Raw genomic sequence first — 21,320 nt, 5'->3', positions numbered from 1 at the left:
GGGGAAGTACATTTTTTCTTAATAGAAACAATTAGATTAGTCATTCAAAGGCTGAATATTATTATTTACGTGTACCAGTATGTAGAAAAGGCGCTCTCACACAAAGTGATGAGACCATACACATTGGGACATCTGCGAGCTGGATTCGAACCAGCGACCTAAGGATCTGATGTCATGATGGACTGGACCACCGTCATTGGTGATGTCACTCAACTGTGATGTCACTCGAGCGGCTGTGATGTCATCACTGATGTCACTCGAGCAACTGTGAGGTCTTCGATGGTGTCACCTGCAGCGCGTTCCAATTCAAATAATCCAGCACATAGTAGCCTACAGTGGAAACTTCCTCAATGTACTTGAAAAAGGTCATTCTCATCTCAAGATATTAGTCTTTTGGAGAATATGCCACGGTACTTGAAATTAGAGCATTTAAGGCAGAGGCTATGGACCGGTTATTAACATGAGCAATGCATCTGCAATCCGTCTGTTTGTGTGACGTGGTCCAGCGTCTACTATAAACCAGTCCAGGTTTTGCATAACCCCCTGAAAGCGCCACACTGTGAGTTGCCAGGTTGGTCGAAATGCAGGTCCTCGAGAGCGGCTTTGCAACCAACCGTTTTAGTTGCTAGAAAAGGGGGATATGGAGCAAAAACATGGCAACCAGTCACATAACAAAGGGAAGTGAGCCTTTACACGCATAACATTTCTGTGTATGATATAAACCTCAGTGGCTAAAAGGAAATACGTTGTCCTTTTGTATTCGTTGGCTCTTAAAGACGATTTTAAACGTGTCAACATCACGATGAGCATGGCAGAATAGAGCCAAACGGTGAGCTGCATTGAAGAACGAGAATTAGCTAGCATTAAGCTTGCTAATGTTAGCTAAGTTAGCCTGTTATCGTTAGGCCAGCCCAGAGCCGTCAAACTCATAAATAAACCAACTAGTTAACATTCAGGTTGAACATCTATTTACGTCGGGTTTGTTGTTCCCTGTTTTGTTTTTTGTTTCAGTACAGTGGTGCTGTCGAACCTTGATACAAGTAGAACGATGTTAAAGCTAGCTAGCTAATGCTATCCTATCCAGTGCATACATGGCAGTGAGTGGGTGGGTGGTGGTGGTGCACTGACACTGGTGACATGGTCGAGATCACATAGATGTTTCTTTGTAGCTGTGTTACATTATCTTGGATGTGAAGTTCCTTCTTCGAAGTCAAATACAGAAAATCCTGTTGTTTTTTGTTTCAGATAATGACGTTTTGCACCCTCTCCCTCCAAGTCGGTCTGAGTCCTCATAAGTTGCTGAGCCCTTTCTAGGGCCCTTTTGGGGCCCCAGATGAGGATGCACCGTGGTGGGGATAAGGACTTCCAGATATCAGCACGGAAGATGGGCACATCCTTGCTATTTCAGCTGTCAGCCCATGAACGAGAGCTGGACTTGGTCTTCCTAGACCACAGCTACGCCAAGCCATGGAATGCCCACCCAGATGCCAGCAGTGCCCGGCCCACAAGGACACTGTTTGTCACCCCCCGCCGCCAACCTGATGCCAAATTGTGAGTAAAACGACGAGATTACCTTTTTCATCCACAAGGGGAAATTTGTCCTGCACATACATAAGACAGCTAGTTATCATTATCAAAGATAGAGCTTGCAGAGTTGATTACGTGTTTGTTGAATACCCTATGCTGACAAGAGTGATGCGCGCCGCTGCTGCCCATTCACTTTGTATTGAACACGCTGTTCGACGCCTCGCGAAGCATGCTGGGATACCAGATGATGCGTAGCAGGCTTGTGAAGCGACAGTGGGCAACAGAGGGAGCGGGGTGGAGTTTGACAAAGTTCAAAGCTAGCCAATTGAGCTCGTCCTAGGACCTACCCTTCCTGTCCTCTTCCACTTCCTCTCTACCGCCAATTTTCAAAGAAGCAAAGTAAATCTAGCAGCAGCTAGCTTGGGAGCTAGCTGCTGCTTCCGGGTTTCCACGCCCACCAAGCGACGAGCGTCCATACTGCCAAGCGTCAGCATGCGTCAAACGGCGCGCAAGTGTGGCCGTACAGTGGGAGGAACGCCACGTTTGAATGCGAGAGAACAATGCGTCACATCAACTCTGCAAGCTCTATAGCTCAGATAACACTGCAGCTTAGAATTGCCATCAGCATGACTCTACATTTCTGAAACCTAATAACCTCAAATAAATCTCACAATTAAGAGTTTGATTGTTGAACTGTTTGTTGTTTTGGCCCAACCTGACTTGTATCATTTTCATCTTTGTCTGCAGAGAGTGTGACCCTTTAATCGATGTGGAAACGGTCACACCCACACCTGTTCCACTCTATGACAACCAGAAAGCTCTTAGTGTGATGAAGGAGTGTGAGCGGCACGTCCTGTTTGCTCGCACTATTGCTGATAGCCCCCCACCCCCCGAGGACTGGGAGGAACACATCAACAAGTAATTAAATATATGGCACAGCAGTCCATAGATGAGACATTGACACTTGTATCATTTACCGTAGATGTTTTAACTTCAAGTATTTCTCAGTTACAATACACTGTTTTTGACATGCCACCTAATGCTTTTATAGATTACCCCTATTGACAAGTTTTGCAGTAATCCACATCATTCTGTTTCAGAACTGGATGGTCAGTGGCTCAGAACAAATTGTTCAATAAAGTGCTTAAAGCTCTGCAAGCTGAAAGACTAGCCCGGCTAGCCAATGAACATGTAAGTTTTGATCTTTCTCCTAATCTTTTTTACTAGACATCTCGCGCGCTGTGTGCGCTCGATTCCTAGGATCGCCCTGCAGCTCACATACGCAGCCCGGCTGCTGCATGGCCTCGCCTGCTCCATTGGCGTGCGTGCGTGTGTGTGTGTGTGTTGCTCACAAAATGTTATTGCCCTTAAAGGGACACTCTGCTGATTTTCAACCAGCTTTGTATCATTAGAACATTAGTAGTATATCAGAAAACTGTAAACAGGTTTGAAGTCGTTAATTTAAGTTGACAGTTATTGAGAGTTGATTTGAGTAAAGTTGTGGACCATTGATGTCATTTGTGCATGAATGACCTTACTGGTCCACAACTTAACTCAAATCAACTCTCAATAACTGTCAAACTAAATTAATGACTTCAAAACAGTTTACAGTTTTCTGATATACTACTGATGTTCTAATGATACAAAGCTGGTTGAAAATCGGCAGAGTGTCCCTTTAAGTTTACATGTGTGTGTGTGTGTGTGTGTGTGTGCCCCCCTTAATTTTACATCAGTGCCTATGACATCATCAGTGATGTCATAAGATGATTTATTTTGCTTGTGACATCATCAGTGATGTCACAATGCCTATGACATCATCAGCGGGACAAAAATTTAAACGGAACAGACAGAGAACAGAGATTGCCCACTTGTCAATTGTATATAAAATAATAATAATAAAGAGAATAAGAAAGAAAGAAGATGACAAGGACCTCTCTCAGGTGTTTTGAGTTTTCAGTTATTGGGTGTGTTTTTCAACCCCAGTTGCGAGAGCCAGGTGGAACCATTTCAGCATTCTGTCACGGCTCAAAGCATAAGCAATGAGAAACACCTGCAATGCTGAGACTCGATTTTTTGGTCGCAGTCTTTGCCCCCCCCTCTCTCTCTTTTTTAGTTACATAGACAATGGGTATCATAATTCATTACTTCTGTTTTTGCTTGAATAGCTGTTCAACACACTCACTGCTCTCTCACTTTTACCATTCTTATTTGGTCAGACAGGCCATTTCTCAGATCCCTTTAAGGAAGCACCCAGTTATAGTGAAGATGGATAATAAGAGTAGGATAGAAATGCAAAATGCTGCAACAGCATAACTTGAGCCAGGGTTCAGACCTATTCAGTCACAAATAAATGGTTTGCATTCTTCACTGCAAACTAAGACACCTCAGCAGGGGGCGTTTTCTGTAGAGGTTTGTATTGCAGCCACTTCAGGTTTCTATCTCGTCTTACTCCAGTTGTTTATGCACATATTGCATCAGAAGGCTGAGGGAATATGTCTAGGTTGCAGTACATAAGGGGGGGGGGAGATAAATCATCCTGGCTGCTGTGCCTACTAAAGCATGTTTTGTTTCAGTTTGTGACAAAGAATGGAGTCACTGAAACTCCTGCGTCAATAGGAATGAGATTTTTGCTGTTTATTATTAGTTTAGGACATTTTGTAATTTGGAATCAGTTCCCACGATACAACTGCATTTGGGCCTGGAGACTGATTCTTAACACGTTGAGTGCCATGGACGAGATATCTCGTCTTACATAATCCAACCGTTGAGTGCCAAAGACGAGATATCTCGTCTTACATAAACATTTTTTTTTTTTGACGGTGGGACATCAATCAACCCCTTTTACGTCTTCTATATCAATATTGGAGGAAGAGAATGTGTATAATCTATTTTACCGACCACTAAGTGGCGACAGTTCTCTCCAGACAGAGAGAAAGCCACAGCCACGGGTCCGCTGGAGAAAGCCAGTCTAATTTTCAAGGAAATAGCTGGGCGAAAACTCTTTCGATTTCACACACACACACACGCACACGTGCGCGCGCGCGCACACACACACACTCGAGTACCTTTGCGCATAAATAAGACCAGAATCGCAAAAGCTTCTTCAAAGCTCTCAGCCGACACCTCAAGAAACGAACGAGCCAGTTTTACAGTCCAGACTGCCCGAGAGCGGCCGCGGAGCCTCCTCCCTCCGCAGCACAGACGGAGGGAGGAGTTTGGAGACACACACACACACACACACACACACACACACAGACACACACACACACACACACACACAATACAGTATACAGACTTGCCCAAGGGCACCCATAATCACAGGCACGTGAGGTGGTTCTAAAAATCCATTTATCTCTAAACTCTCTGAAAATCTCTGAAACCATGCTGTACTCAACGGCTAATATCTACATAACTACCGGTACTAACTCTGCAAACTAACTCTTTTAGACAGAGAAAGCACACATTCTATTAGTTCTTTTTAGATGATTGGTGTTCACGAAGTCTTAACAGAAAAGAATCCTCGGCTCTTGTAAAATGAGCCAGAATCCTCAAAAAAAAACCTGGCACAACTTACCTACAGGATTGAAAAAACGGCTGGCACTCAATGTGTTAACAAAATGAATGGAAATGTGTTCAACACAGGACAGCTCATGGTGACCAATAATTCTGTGCTCGTGTTTGAAGACTGAGTCACTAGGATGAATCAACCATACAGAAGTGTGAAGGCTGAGTCATGTTGGTGCTTTATAGCCTAAATCAGAGGTTTTGAAAGTGGGAGGCGGGCCTCCCCAGGGGGGCTCAGTGAATGCAAGTGAAAAAATATGATGTTAGTTATTACATTAGTTATCAAAAGAAGATCACATAGAATAGCCTAAATGTGTGTGACTCCCAAGAGTCAGAAACAAACAAATCAGACAGACCTTTTGGTGTAGTCTGAAGTCAAACAGCAATAGGAGGGTATCTTAGCTCAATTATTGAGTGTCTATGGGATCAAAAAAATCGTTCCAGGCTTTGTCGAGGTGCAGAGGGGAGGCCCACAGTCTCAGACTTAAAAAAAAAACCTGGCCTAAATAACAGCATGGTTTAAGAATAATTTTGAATTGCCTGTATCTCCCGTGTCATCTTCTCTCTCAGGCCTCCAATGAGCCAGTCTTGCGTAGGATTGCTGTGGACAAATGTGCTAGGAAGGTGCGCCATGCGCTAGCCAGTGTGAACTGGGACACCAAACTGACCCAGTGGTTACACACCACCATGATCGAATCACTGAGTCTGCCCATGCTGGCTGCTTACCTGGACGTGCTGCAGACTCTCAAAAGCAAGGTACTTTGTTGTAATTGAATGAAGAGTGAGAGAGCTGGTACACGTTTCCTGTCAAAGCGGTACTTTGCCGTGTGCGCCAGTGCTAAGGCCCGAGTAGTCTTGATTCATTACCTGCCTATGTCTGTGTCTGGGTAGTTGCCCTCGCTCATTGACAGAATGCTCCTGATGACATCATCACTCAAGGCTGGAGCGCCTGGCGCAGAGGCCCTGTCGCTGTTACTGAAACGTCCTTGGGACCCAGCTGTAGGAGTTCTGTCTCATAACAAACCGGTACCACTCTCCGCCACTCACGCTCTTTTCTAAAAAAATACGAATGATCGTCTTCTCCGCTCTGTGTATTTGGTTCATAATGAGGTAGTGGCTAAGACCAGATGCCTTAGTGTCTGTTTTCATTTGCGTTTCAGAGCAAGCTTCCTGGCTCGCCGCTCATCCTGATTGCGCCATCGGGCCCGACCAATCCCGCCCTCTCTACCTCACGTCGAATGAGATTCTGGCAAACTCAGCTCTCCTGTTTAGGAAAGGTTTGAACTAGTCTTTTGAAGTCACTCAAATAAATCCACATGCGCTACCAAGAATCCAGCTTTTTATTCCTCTCAGAAAAGCACCAATAACAGCTGTTCCTCCCTCAGGTCATCCCAGTTAACTCCCATGTGAACAGTGGGGCCAATGTGGGCATCACCCAGTGTCTGGAGCACATGTTGGGTACGGTCAGGGCCAAGGTCATGGAGGTAGGACTTTTTTTTATGGCAGTGAGATCATGTTTTCGCGTCTGTCTGTCTGCGTGTTTGTCTGCAGGATATCTCAAAGAGTTATGAATGGATTTGTACCAAACTTTGTAGGAAATTAGTTCATGGGCCAATTTAGAACTGATTAACTGGCCAATCACAAAAAGGCACCTAACTTCCAAATTGATCCACGTAACACAAAGCTTTGTAGAAAGGTTGGTAGAGGTATGCACTCACTCTACCGAGGGCCCTGTCGTTTTTTTTTGGTATTCCTAGTTCCTACAGTATGTGGCTGTAATTGATTGATAGGCCTATGAAAATGTTTTTCATAGGGATGCACGATATATCAGCAATCATATCGGTATCGGCCGATGTTGGTCATTCTTTAACATATCGGTCATATCGGTATCGGTCAGATGTTGCAATGTTAATATCGGTTATCATTATCAGCCAAATTCTTCACATTGATATGAAATAATGCAGTAAATCTATGATTTATGGGCTTTTCCAAAGGCTTTGCAAATAAAGAAATGCATAACTTTTTCAAATTCAGTGTTAACATGTGTTTTTCAGTATGTACAAAATGTGATGATCATAAAAATGTGGTTTTATACAAATCATATTGACATCGGTAAATATCGGTTATCGGCCATAACAGCAATGTTAATATTGGTTATCGGCATAGGCCAAAATTTTCGTATCGGTGTATCCCTAGTTTTTCATCATCTACACATGGCATTAATTAATAAAAAAGAATCAGTTGTAAACACAGTAATATTTCAACAATTTCATCATCTATGCATGGCATTAATTAATCAAAAAAAATCAGTACTATTTCAACAACAATTTACCGTACTCCAAACCTAACAATTTTGTGGCACTCCTCGTTTGTATCTAAACTCAATTTCTAAATACAGATTCTGTCGACCATGTCTGTGATGGCAAAATGGAAAACATAGGGGCCACATTTACAGATCTCTTAGATATTTATTTTGAAAGTGAAGTTAGTGCAGCTGTATTGACTATGTTATGCATTCAAACACCAGGTTCACAGTCACTTCCCCCACAAACCCATTGTCCTGGTTGGCTGGAATGTTGGAGCTCTCATCGCTTGTCACGTAAGGCTGCTATACTGACTCTTTCATTATACTGTCTCATAACGGTCTCATGTGAAGCTAAAGCGTTGATTCTCTCCTGTGATTTATGAAAATGTATGTTTTTCTTTGGCAAAGCTTACGTTGATTGAGTTAACCTATTCAATTGCACACTGTAGGTATCTCTTATGGAGTATCTGACTGCTGTGGTGTGTCTTGGATTCCCCCTTATAACTGTTAATGGACCAAGAGGGGTAAGTCATCACAAAAGGCAAAGTCTGACAATGTCATGTTTTTTCATGTTAATACTACTTTATAAAGTCATTTGAGAGGAGCAAAGCTTGACCGCTCGTTAGTGGCTTGTAATGGATGGTCGATGTGTTACTGGTTGGCAGGATGTGGATGACCCGCTGTTGGACATGAAGACCCCAGTGTTATTTGTGGTCGGCCATAACGCTCTGCAGTGCGGCATAGAGGCCATGGAGGAGTTCAGAGAGAAGCTGAGGGCGGACAACAGTATGGTGGTGGTGGGAGGCGCTGACGACAACCTGAGGTTCGTTAAACAAGTTGTAATTAGTGCTTCAACCAACTTTTGTATTCTTTAGTAATACTACTAGTAGCAGTATTAATCATTCAAAATAATATTGATGTCACCATAAATGGTCTCTCTCCACAGAATCAACTCAACAAAGATGAAAGCAGAGGGACTGACACAAACCATGGTCGACCGCTGCATTCAGGTTAGTCCATGCAACGAGCAGCACAGGCAAATTAGTGTTTTGTATCCTACATTAAAAAAAAAGAAGCTATGAGGCTGATGAGAAAAGCTCTGTTCCTCCTCCTTTGCTGGCCTGCAGGATGAGATAGCTGACTTCCTGTCTGGGGTCCTGACGCGGGCAGAGGGCCACGGCCATGGCTCAGGGGAGATGAGGGACCTGGACACAGAGAAGAAGAAGAGGCCTCGACGGGAGGTTCCCTTTGACATGGAGAGAGGACGGCCCTCCTCCCCTGCACTTAGACACCCCATCTCCCCCTCAGGTTCAGAGGTCAGACTTGTTGTCGTCTTCCCCATGTACACGCAGCAGCTCAAATGACTAACATCTTGCCTCTTTTCATGGAGCTGCATGTAGAAGTGTTTCTTTTTTAAATGTAAACATTCAGATACTCCATCCTGGCTGCAAGCTGATGGTTATTTTTGTTCCAGAATCTGCTGATTATTTTACATATATTGTCTTTCTGGAGTACAGTGTTAGAGCTGTTGTTAATTTGTTTCAATACTTTTCAGTATATAGACCTATCCAGTTTGGGCTTGCCACTACCATGTTCAAAGCAAATTATGCATTATTAGAAATCATTAGACAAGATTATATTAGATTAACATTTACACTGTCTATGTAATTGACGACATTGGTGAGTCCTTGCAGGCCTTTCAATCCAGCAGCCAGAGATATTCAGGGTACCCAGAGGCTCACAGAGAGATGCACTCACCTGTGTCTGGTCTTGGCTTTGCCAGAAAGCTGCTAAAGAGCAACTTTAGTTTTGTTTTTATTTATCAACCTGTAACGACGTTGAAATAAACAACTTGTCATCTTTAAACAAATCATGGTATTGCAACAACTCGTTTATCATTTTGAGTAAAAGGAGACTTCTGTGGCGTTCCTCCTCTTCTCACTGTCCTCAGGATCTGTCCAGTGTCTGCAGCAGTCCCACTTCTGTCCACTTCTGTCCTCAGGATCTGTCCAGTGTCTGCAGCAGTCCCACTTCAAGTCCCAAACCAAAGACGTCCGGCTTGTCTCCGGCACAGAAGTCCAGTCTGATCACAGCCACGCAGCTCCTCAAGACACACATGCAGCGCTCCGGCACAGTGCTCACGCACAAGCAGGCTCAAGGTTGGTTTGCAGCAGACAACACAACTGTGGAGACATTGACTACGGTTACATGCACACTACTATTACCACTATTATTCAGAAAATGACAATATTCTGAATTTAATAAGGGTCATGTAAACAGCCTATTCCAGTTGCATTTTACCCAATTTAGCATTTTCCGATTAAGACATGTGGGTTATTCCAGTATTATTCTGTATTTAGGAGGATTCTTTGATCATGTATACAGCGTATTCGGAATATGCGTCTCAATCAGGGTTTTTTATCGCAGTTTGTGACGCATGTTGTCTGTTTGTGGTCAACTGATGTGTGCTAGAAAGCGCTAGAAGAGGGGATATAATAATCCGTCATCTCTGGCATACGAAAAGAAAAGCCCACATTTCTGATCGGGAGGAGATGAGAAACATTGATTGGTGCCCACGGAAGTCCAAAGTGCTTGCGAGCCTGCGAGGTAATAACGTAGGCTACTAGCCTACTTTTTATGAAAGACTTTGATGTGCAAATAATCGCAACGCCAAACTTTCCAGCAGCAAGCTCCTGAAATGGACGAAGTGATGAGGTTTATTCTCAACAGAAAAACTCTGCCTACCTGCACCTCTCTCTCTCCCCCCCCCTCCCTCACGTGTCGGGGAGGGCGAGCTACGGCTGCATGTAAACGGGAATATTAGTGGATTATTCATTTACTCGCAATATTGTCATTTTCCGAATATGGGCAAAAACCGGAATATTGTGTGCATGTAAACGTAGTAATTGAAAAACACACAGTGAGCGTATTCACGTGCACCAACACGTGCCCAGTGATCCCTCGTAGCTGCACACACACGGCTCTCACATCCGCCCCGCTTGTTTGTGTAAAGCCCGTTACAGTGACTCATTCAGCCCGATCGCTACCAAGCTTTCTGCTGAGACGAGCGGGCGAGCTGAGGGCCGCGCTGTGTGAGAACGGGTTGTAAATAAAATGTTTTGTTGAGAGATTATCACGTCCCGACATCTGACGGGGCAAGATGAGACGTGACTGAAATGCTTTCCTCTCATCCTCTGTCTCTTCTCTACCTACAACTTTCCTTTCCGTCTGTGTTTCCAATTCATTCCAGCTCAGTTCGCCGCTTTTATGAAACAAAACATGCTTGTGAGGAAAAACCTTCCTCCCGGCAGCCCTCCCTGTCTCTTTGGTAAGTATCTATTCATTCTCTCCTCTCTCTCTCTCTCTCTCTCTCTCTCTCTCTCTCTCTCTCTCTCTCTCTCTCTCTCTCCTTGCTCTCGTTTCACCCCTTTCCTCGTTTCCATTGCCCCACTACACTGTGGTTGTTGTCATATACTTAAATTACTGATTCTCACCCAACATCCATTTTCCTGCATTGAACTGTACACTTATGTAAAAAGAATAGTACATTTTATTACACTGTGCTTTACAGACAATAGGTCAGTAAGATAAAGCAGTAGTTCTCAAACGTTTTCACATTAAGGACCCCTAAACTTGATAAGATTTGGTCCCAGGGTCCCCGATCTGATATGATTTTTGCTTTTAGATGTTTGAAAGTGTATGAAACCCGTGACCAAAATAGGCGTGCATTATGTAATTGTGTTACTTTTGGATGGTATTGTATTGAAAATAAATGATTGCCCTTTTTTCATTGGAATCCCCTCAATGACCCCTTGCGGGGTACTGGACCCCACTTTGAGAACCACTGAGATAAATGGTGAAAATGCCAGATATGAATGAAAGGCAGGTTTACAGAGAAGAATAAAACAAGCAAATACAGACCCCACCCCCACGCTCTGTTCGCCTCGGCAGTGCAGTGAAGAGCTAGCCTGCTAACCAGCCCCAATGAATCCTTCATTAGGGTCTTGACGCAAGCCTATCCACCACTGATTCGGTGACGTATTTTTCAGCCCCAACTGATTGGTTGCTGTCTGTGTCAATCATTGAACTCATTGACCTATTCATAGTATTCCCATGCTTATCACCTGTTAATTGATTACAATCACCTGTTATTTATTTTCCTACCAAGATGGCCGCGTGGTGATGTAACAGAATACTATCAATAGGTTGAGTCGATGTCTCGTCATAGATACTGAGGTAGCTGGCTGGGGGCGTGGTCAGGGTGGGATAAATTGAACCTGTCGTTCTCCCCACTCAGCATAGTTAGCGTTTAGCTGCTAGCCCGGCCCAGGCAGACACGATCGGGGATTTAAATGCAGTAAATGCACATCTGAACAGACGTCTTACCTACCTGCTCTAGAATCCCCAATCCTGTGGTGTAGAGTCGCAGCACCGTCCTTTGGTGAGTCAGCCCATTGAGATATACTGTATACTGTAGTTGTTTTTTTACCCCACCCATGTGCCAGCCGTAGTAACATTTTGTGGGTGTTTCCACACAGACCGACTGCATCTGTCGCAGTCGCAAAAAAGGACAACGTCGACGTTTCTGCAACAAATAACTTACATTGATAAGAACTGAAGGCTAATGGGTTGTTCCACTTAGTGGTTCCACTGCAACATCAGGAGCGCTCTTGTAAAAAAAAAAACACAGGCTTCGTCTCTTGCGTTCAATACTCTTACATTCGGGTACCTACACCAGCAACTGTTTAACGTTAACTTTAGCTGCAAGCCACAAGCAGCTCAACGGATTTCAAAGCTGATGGGTTACTGGAAAGAACGTGCTCAAAACTGGTGAACAAGTGAAACGTTTGGTCACTCACACTGGCGTTTTGAGCCCTGTGTCGGTGAAGTGGTTACAGCAGCAGTAGTGGGCTTAGCTAACATAGCTAACAGCTAGCTAGCTATTTAACATACAGGTGTGTTGTTGCAGCACTCTACAATGCGTCATCGGTAACGTTAGCTACATCGACCAGCCAATCAGGTGTCACGGACAGTATCTGTCCTGAATAATCGCCAGTGGATGGGCTTGGTCCAGACCCATATGAAGAGTGATCACAACTGCGATTCATATTGGGCTGGATACCAGGCTAGTGAAGAGCTGTGTCTGTGTTGCAGTGTCAGTGTCCAGTGATCAGCAGTGAAGAGCTGTGTGTGTGTGTGTGTGTTGCAGTGCCAGTGTCCAGTGATCAGCAGTGAAGAGCTGTGTGTGTGTCTGTGTTGCAGTGTCAGTGTCCAGTGATCAGCAGTGAAGAGCTGTGTGTGTGTGTGTGTGTGTTGCAGTGCCAGTGTCCAGTGATCAGCAGTGAAGAGCTGTGTGTGTGTGTGTGTTGCAGTGCCAGTGTCCAGTGATCAGATGGAGGGCCTGGACAGAGACGAGCTGAGGCCCCATGGGAAGAGGAGACAGACGCCCAGCCCCACGCCGAGCAAAGCCTCCAAGAGAGCCAAGATCAAGGTTACTATTGTTGCCCAAGGCGAGTCAACAGGGGGCGCCATCAACCCTGCTGCACACGAAGGTAGCATCCTATATCTTGTTAACCATGTTGGGCTCTTTGCTGCAAAAAATATATACATTTATTGCACTTCTGTTTTTTTACTCATTTCAAAAATCAAATTACTTCTTAGTGTTGATATTTAATGTTCTTGTCATCTTGTTGCTTGATAAGAATCATAGTAGCGATCATACCTCGTGTCAGTGCCCCTGACCAAGGCGATGGCAAAAGAACTTGAGTTGGTCCCCGGGCGCTGTACTGTGGCTGCCCACTGCTCCTAGTTCTAGGAAGGTTCCTGGTAGAGGATGGGTCAAATGCAGAGGATGAATTTCCCCATGGGGATAAATAAAGGAATAATGGATAAAGGAAAGGACTATGTTCACGTGTAGAAACTGACTTTTCATTTCGGCTTTCTCATAGAGGAAATACTTGAACTGAACGAAGAAGGTGACTAATTTTATGACAAAAACAAATTGTAGAATGGGGATAGTCATAGATTTAGGTCAGTTCACGTTCATTATGATGATGATTTTAGGGGGAGCACTAAGAAAAATAACATACTCAATTACTAGAACTGAAATAGTCATTTGTTACAGTACTTGTTTCTGGAAAATGTAATATTACTGTGTTATGACCTCATTTTGCTTGGTGAGAGGAGCTGGATTTCAGTTGTACTTTCAAAGAGCCAAGAAGAGAAATAAGTGTCTCTTCTCTTCTTTGTGGCCAAGCTGACTCGCCTGATTTTCCCTCTCTCCATATAGTGGGAGCATCTGGGAAGCCCCTGTCCATGACAATGGGACAGACTGTGGCTGGAGCCAAGGAACTGTCTGGACTCCTTACAGGCCAACGGTAAGCAGACCGCCCTACGCTCGCCCGCACACACACACACACACACACACACACACACACACACACACACACACACACACGTTCACGCACAGGCACACGTACACATGTTCACTCTCACACACACACACACACACTCACTCTCACACACGCACACACACTCACTCTCACACACGCACTTACACCACACACGCACAAACACACACCACATGCACACACACACACACACACACACACACACACGCACGCATGTACACTCACTCACTCACACACACACACACACACACACACAGTAATGAGCACTAATAACCCCCCTAACCATGGCTCCCCCCCCCCCGCCCCCCAACCCTGACCAGTTGGACAAAAGTGTGTCTGGTGCAATGGTTATCGATGAGTGGTAGACTCAGTGGTCGGGAGCTGACTGATGGCCAAACGGCACTTGGTGGGGTAGCTCCTGAGTAGACTGGTGGTTATTGTGTGTCACTACAGGTCTGGTAGTCTCTCAGAGATGTCTAGTGCCCTGCCCCCGGGCTCCGGCTCATTCAACAGTGTGCAACCTTGCATGGTGTCAGGGTCCTCCACAACAGTCCAGGCGCAGGTTCCTGCTACTGCCCAAGGTATCTCTTGTCATGTCCTGCCTCGCACGCCTGTTTGTACTCTCAAATGTGCCGCTGATCTCAGCCCAGTGGCCACTACACACAATGCACTTCTGCCCACTTTGTTGGGTGAGATGAATATATTGAATTAAAGTGGGGGAGATTAAATTTTGTGTCCCAATGTTGAGCACTCGATTAGAACATTGTGTGAGAAGAACAACATATCCCAAGCAAACATCATCATTGATTGCCTCTTGCGCCATCACTGTCTGTTTCACTGTGCCGAACCTTACCCTTTGGACATGTCAGTCAGTGTGTGCGTGTGTGTGTGTGTGTCAACCTGATCATGGAGTGGGAGTTGTTTCTATCAGCAGGAGCAGTTGTGTAAATATTCTTTTGGCATTGTTGCCTGTGGCCAGATTTGAGTTCAGCTTATTCATTGCCTTTGTGTTTGTGTGTAGCAACTTCCGCCAGCAGTCTACTACAAGGCCTAAGCTTCAGTCTTCAGGAGATCGTCACCAAAGCTCCTAGCCTGCCCTCCGCAGGCAGCACCCAGGTACCTCCTGCTCATGAATCACACTGTAATCATCCCTGTGGAGAAATGAGGTCATTGCAGCAGCAGAGAATAGGATATAGATAGATGGGTAAATAAATGGATCTTCATTGACAGATTTCCAGGTTGAAACAGATATGTAAGCATAATATGTAGCTATTCACCTTATCAGGTGTAGATGGACAAAATACAGCATACAGTATTGGGCTTCCCTGCCTGCCAAGACAAGGGACACAGGTTCAGGCCCCTATGTTACCTCCGGCTTGGTCGGGCGTCCATACAGGCACAATTGGCCGTGTCTGTGGGTGGGAAGCCGGATTAAGGGAATGTGTCCTGGTCGCTGCGCTAGTGCCGTCTCTGGTCGGTCGGGGCACCACAAAAGAAGCGGCTGGCGACTGCACATGTATCAGAGGAAGCATGTGCTAGTCTACAACTCTCCCGATCGATCAGTATATACAGAATGGTGTGCAGATATGAATTGTAAGCTATTCACACATAACAGAAAGATGTGCATTGTGTGTGTGTGAGTAGACTAGGAGGCTATTAATATGTACTGTACATAGAGATGGACACCTGCTCTCATCGCTTTTGTTGTGTATATATGTATGAGGACCTCGTACTGATTGTGTGTCACCTACCTCTCCTCCACCCGCAGGTGGTTGGTGGCAAGTCCCACGGGCAGGTCCTGAGCTCCATCGTTACCAGCAGCAGCACTCTGATCCGGACAGTGCCTCTGGTCTCCACGGGAGGAGTGGCTAAAACCACTGCCATCCACCAGCTGCTCACCAACGGCGGGCTGGCGAAGCTTGCCAGCAGCTTGCCCGGCTTGGCGCACATCACCAACCAGAGCGCTGGTATGTCTCGAACTGCCAAAACACGCCGGCCACGTTGAATGGCCAGGGTCCGTTCATCCTTTGTTTTGGAAACACTAGATCAGGAGGTCTGTAGATCAGGAGGTCTGTAGCCAGGGAGGATTTCGCCCGCTAGAGGACCGTAGAGGACAGCACTCTCTGCGTGTATGCAGATAGTTTTCCCCAGAGGAACCTCGCTGTTGAAAGAGTTTTGTGAAATTCAGATATGCAGCTACGTAGCATCTGAGGGCAAATCAGCGGCCGAAGACGTGTTTTGTCCCATCGTTCATGTTCAGAAAGAGCCATAAGGGAAAGGTCTAAGTCGATGTTCAGTCAAAATCTTAAGTTCACAACTGTTCTATACATAATGTTCATGTAGAAATGGTTGCAAATGTAAAAATAGAAAAAGCTCAAATGTGATTGCATGAAACCATTTGATACAGACGACGTGTGAATTAAGTCAGGTGACAGGAAAACAAATAAGTGACAAATCCATTGTTATAAGATTGACCAAATTTAACAAAAGGCCTTTTCAACGGCCCGATCCAGTTTCATATGCCAGATCTGTCGAGCTGATAGAGCTGTCGTTTTATGTTTGTGTTCATTTTTTTTATTTTTTTTTGCCTCTTCATGTAATAACATTTTGTAAACCCTTTCATTAAATCACCACTGCAGGAAGCACATACAATATCCATATACAAATAGTCGCTAACCCCTTAGGGAGATGTGTTGGAAAGTAATAGCATTTAGCATAAGGTATTACCCCAGCTGTTCCTATCATTGCAATAAAGACTGGAATCAAACTCATGTTTTCATTTCTCTATTTTTTGTGTGTGAAACAGGCGTTGTATTCCTCCCCTTCACCCTTGAACCTACAAATGTTTGCTTTACTAGTCATTATTTCCATTGTCTGTCTAACACCCTGCTATCAGTTTGATTTGCTAACCTGCTGAGTAGGGCTGGGTATTGGTTCAAATTTCAAGAATCGATTTGATTCCGATTCACAAGGTTCCGAATCGATTAATCCTGATTCGATTCCGATTAGATTAATTTCAATATCGATTTGGTTAGTGATATTAAAAAAGGTTTTTTGAGCTGTAACCTGAATTACATGATTGTCCAGTTATGTAACACAGGGGTTCCCAACCTTTTTTGCGCGACTGGTTGTCAATTTTAATGGTTTTAGTTACACATATATTTACTCACCAGGTGGTGACAAAGGGTAAATAACAGCCTTTTCATCTGTCAATAAAGACACTTTCACAATTATGCACAGTGATTTGATTTCAGCCTATATAATTTCTAAAAGTAGATATTAATGATCAAACATTTCCATTTATGTAGCCTACAGTATTTATGTTTTTGTTTCAACTACAAACATAAATAAACGTCAACTTGAAACTATGTTTCAACTACCACACAGCCTATAATATTATAGCCTATGTTTATAAAAAAAAATTGAATATAAGAAATCGATCTCTGGACATATGAATCGATATCAAAGGATTAAAATAAAAATTGATTAAAAATCGGAGAATCGATTTTTTTAACCCAGCCCTACTGCTGAGTGTTAGGTGACTTCCATTCTGAAATATTTGACACCATTTGTCACCAGTCAATGAAAGAATGTAAGTCTATTTGGATGTTTTGGGGGGTAAGGCTATAGATCAGCGTGTTAAGCTGTTAGTCCTGAGCAGTTTTGTTTGTGTGTTGTCAGTAGGGCAGAAAGCCCCCACCTCTATAACGGTGACCCTTCGAGGAGGACAGCCGAGTAGAGTGGGATCACTAAGCCAAGCTGGCGAGGCTTTTGCGTCGGCTCGGACCCCTGACCCCAAGGTGTGTCTCATTTAAGCATCAAAAGGCACGTTTTAGACGTCTTGAGTGCAGTTTCTCATTTGGGTGGTAATGGACCCATTTCACAGCAACCCTTTTGAGGTGGTAAAAGCAGGAAGTAAAGCAGCTGTACGCTAATGCCATTATGCGTCCACTCTGTTGAGGTGTTCCAGTGCCAGGTGCCCTCATTAATGCTAATGATTGCACCTGCGTTATTTCCTGCTTTACCGCCTCAAAAGGTTACTGTGAAATGAGCCTTATAGGAATCACGAGTGATGGCCACATGTTTTCATGTGATCTTGATTAAATCAACCTGGGCCTGTTTGTTCTCTTTTCACACTGCCTGCATTGTTATCCATGCATCCAAAGACCCCCCCCCCCCCCCCCCCCCCCGGAGCTTTTGAATTCATCCACTGCCATGGCAACCACAAGAACATGTTTGATTGGGTTATAATTAATTGTAGAGTCTCAAGTAGTAGTTCCACCCTTAGGTCAGTCAGTGATTACCCACCAAGTCCCCATTCATTGTCAATGCTGCCCCCAGAGGCCATCTGTTGTCCAATTAATACCCTGCTCTATAATGTAATCTCTACCGAATTTGTAAGGGCGTCTTTTGGCTTAATGTGCATGCTGACAATTTTGAATCACAGGATAGACACAAACATGTAATTAGTAGATGCATACTGTGAGCCTCCTAAGTGGTATGGATAGAGAAATATTTATATTTGGGCTCCTTATCTGAATATGAGGTTAAATTGTCTGCTTTTATTTGATTGATGAATAGTTAAAGAAGAACCAGTTTTGTACAACAGCTGTTTTCATACATGTCTTCTAATTTCAAACTAATACAAGTATTTGGGCAATTAATGATATTTAGGGTAACGGGTGAGAGTAATTGCACATGAAAAAAGTATATGAAAAAAGTACTACATATGAAAAATGCTTTGCCGAGTATAATCTTGGATGCATGTACAAAAGAGTGCTGTAATTATTGCATTCTTCATCCAATATGGCTACAAATATATAAAACTGAAGATATGCACTCTACCACAGTCATTAACAGTGCACAACCAAACTCAAGAGTATTGAGCCATAACATCAAACTACACATTACTGTTCAAAACTTATGGAGCTTACTGTACTATAGGTTTAGTGCTAAGTCTCTCAGGATTTTTGAATTAATTTGCTTCAATGTGTTTCTTTACAGCAGTGACGATGTCGCATCGTTGGTTTCCAGCCTGTGAAATACCTTGATGTAACGCCATCGTTCACCACCAGGGGCTTCTGTGAGCCACAGCCTGCTGATAGGGACCAGGCTGTGCCCTCCCTGCCTTGAGAAATGCCCACACCCAATGTGCAAAAGGGGCCGCTCTGTATCCTCCAGAGGGCTTGTCTGCTGGGATGGTTGTAGATGAGCGAGCCAGTCAGTGCTGTGGATGTAGTGCAGACAGAGGCCTGCACGTCTCGGCTCACTTCTTACCCTTTTGACTTCACTTAACGTATTCGAGAAGAATAACCATAGACAATGAAAGAGAAATGTGATCACGTCATTCTCTGTGGGAGGAGATCATATGTGATGGTACCTTTTCTTGCTGCTTGTACCTCACATCCCCAGCGACAAAAGATACAACTCTGTACCTTTTTTCTGAGAGTGTAAAAAAAAGTAGTCACTATTGCTTTTCATGCTTCTGTTAGGATTAACTGATGTCAACTATTAAGGCTTTTCTGTATTCTTCTGTTCACAAGATACATACCGGTAGGCTACTCGTGTGAGATGACAGTATACTTGTGCTAGGTGAAGGACTACCAAATTTCAATATGTTACTCATAATTAATCAGTAATTATAATTGCATCATCACAGTCACCGCCAGTTCATAATTTTCCCTTTACAGTTGTTGAGCAGTTGTCTTTCACTGTGATTAACGGTTCACTGTCTGATAGACCTACCATATGTCTGTCTAATTACTATGCTAATACATGTCAGTATTGATTAATCATATTATTGCAGAATCAGTATTCTCAAAGCTACCTGGTGTTGACTATGTTCATATACACAGTGCTCAGCATCATGAATAAAAATGCTGTATTGATTTAAAAAGGCCACAATACATGAACAACGAATGCAAATGGGTGTTTTGGGGAACATTTATGTCCATATTGTTCCCATTAGGGGGCCTACATTTATATCTATATCCCAGTTACAAAATCCAAAATGAATGCAATACTTCCCATCGAAAAGCACTCCAAGTGTGTGTCATCACCTCAAAGGAAGGACATTACCTTGTTTGCCACAGTAAAAAGGGGTTTGCCAGATTCTAAGAACACACTCTGACTCAACTGTGTTGTCAGTGTGCTAATCTAAATATTTGGTCCTATGTATCCAACAGGCATTGAGCAAGCTCGAACATTTTCTGACAAGCTCCTCTTCAGACTAACCGAGGAGCCGACTCACGCATGATTTTAGATATACTGCCATGTTTACAGCAGCAATATAAATACAGCCCACACTTCTCTGCAGGCATCCTCTCAATTTGCACACATACGGTGTAGACAGGTCAGACAAGATAGAGACCAGTGTGCTGTGTCTTTTAGCCCTCACATAAGCCAGGCTTTGTAGGTAATAACCAGGGAAGGCATCAGTGATGCCAGTCAGAAAGGGAAGAGAACTGGACAGCATGGCCTCCCATCATGAGCAGTGGAAATTCAAGCAATCCATCGGCACTCTCTCCATCTAATGTTCAATTTCAACTTTCCCCCTTTTCAGAATGAGGTTGATAGGTGTGAAAATGGGGAGATGGAGCACATAACCTGAATAATGGCATTCGGCTTAGTCAAGGTAGGCTATAGCCTATCTTCAATGATATTCAAAGGAGTCAGCAATATGGAAAAGTCTCCAAACCTGCTTTTCAACAGAATATCTGAGAATGGAGCAGTGGCTGATGACTGACATGGTCAATTAATTATAAGTTCATCATCAAACTATCCTGCACAGACAAAGTAACCTAACACACCTAGAGGGAACACTTCAATATGAAATTATGTTTTTATGTATGGCTTCCAATTATTATTATGTACTACTATGGTTATTATTATTATTATTCTCTCCTACTATCAAAGATCACTTAGGTAGGTACCTACGTCAAAGTGTCCATAACATGTTTATAGGTCCTATGCTATCTCGTCTTGTAATGTGTAACCATTCCGCATATTGGCAACAGGTGGCGCTCAATTCACTGATTTTTTTGTTTTGTTCATGAGTCTGTGCGTGCGTGTGTGTGTGTACGTGCCCGCGCGTTGGTGGGCGTTTGAGTGAGTGCGCACGTGCGCACGTGTGAATAATTGCGTGTGTGTGCGCGTGAGTGACAGACAGACAGACAGACAGACAAGCGCGAGAGAAGTGAGTCTGTATAACTTTAATTACATTTCTCTCTTCCATGTTTCCTCATAAATTGGCGATTGAAGATTGGCCATTAATTTAAAATGCAATAGGAATTTGGAGATTTACTCTCTTTTTAAGTTTTCTAAACAAAATAGACTCCACGGAACACTTTGCTTCAGAGACTCCGTTATGGCGGTATGTGTGGTCGATTTAGTATTAAATTGTGTGAGGAGATGGGAGATAGAATGAAACCCTATGAACCGTCATTATATAGGCTACTTAAACTTTACGCATTCTCTCACCGGGTAATGGGAGCCACTTTGAGATTCGTAAAAAG

The 21,320-nt window shown here is 43.9% G+C and overlaps 1 protein-coding gene across 8 annotated transcripts; it reads left to right on the top strand.

Moving 5' to 3' along the window:
• Window positions 1-689: 689 nt before the first annotated feature.
• On the top strand, window positions 690-19,650 carry kansl3 (KAT8 regulatory NSL complex subunit 3). Of its 8 annotated transcripts, none has more exons than XM_083644372.1 (22): window positions 690-829; window positions 1,246-1,551; window positions 2,275-2,445; window positions 2,628-2,718; window positions 5,662-5,847; window positions 5,983-6,117; window positions 6,252-6,368; window positions 6,477-6,575; window positions 7,619-7,690; window positions 7,846-7,920; window positions 8,062-8,219; window positions 8,343-8,406; window positions 8,524-8,712; window positions 9,399-9,555; window positions 10,647-10,724; window positions 12,769-12,948; window positions 13,686-13,773; window positions 14,260-14,387; window positions 14,828-14,922; window positions 15,575-15,773; window positions 17,491-17,606; window positions 18,811-19,650. In XM_083644372.1, the coding sequence occupies exons 2-22, from the start codon at window positions 1,334-1,336 to the stop codon at window positions 18,814-18,816; spliced, it is 2,622 nt and encodes an 873-aa protein (XP_083500498.1). In that variant the 5' UTR covers window positions 690-829; window positions 1,246-1,333; the 3' UTR covers window positions 18,817-19,650. The 8 variants fall into 8 exon arrangements, with proteins under 8 accessions (XP_083500498.1, XP_083500497.1, XP_083500495.1 ...); XM_083644371.1 differs by having other exon boundaries at window positions 17,488-17,606; XM_083644369.1 differs by having other exon boundaries at window positions 9,348-9,555.
• Window positions 19,651-21,320: the final 1,670 nt, after the last annotated feature.

Source organism: Poromitra crassiceps (genome assembly GCF_964638095.1).
Source record: "Poromitra crassiceps genome assembly, chromosome: 10".
Taxonomy (NCBI): Eukaryota; Metazoa; Chordata; class Actinopteri; order Beryciformes; family Melamphaidae; genus Poromitra; species Poromitra crassiceps.
Note: the sequence above shows the minus strand (reverse complement) of the source record. Positions and strands in the feature narration are given on the sequence as shown.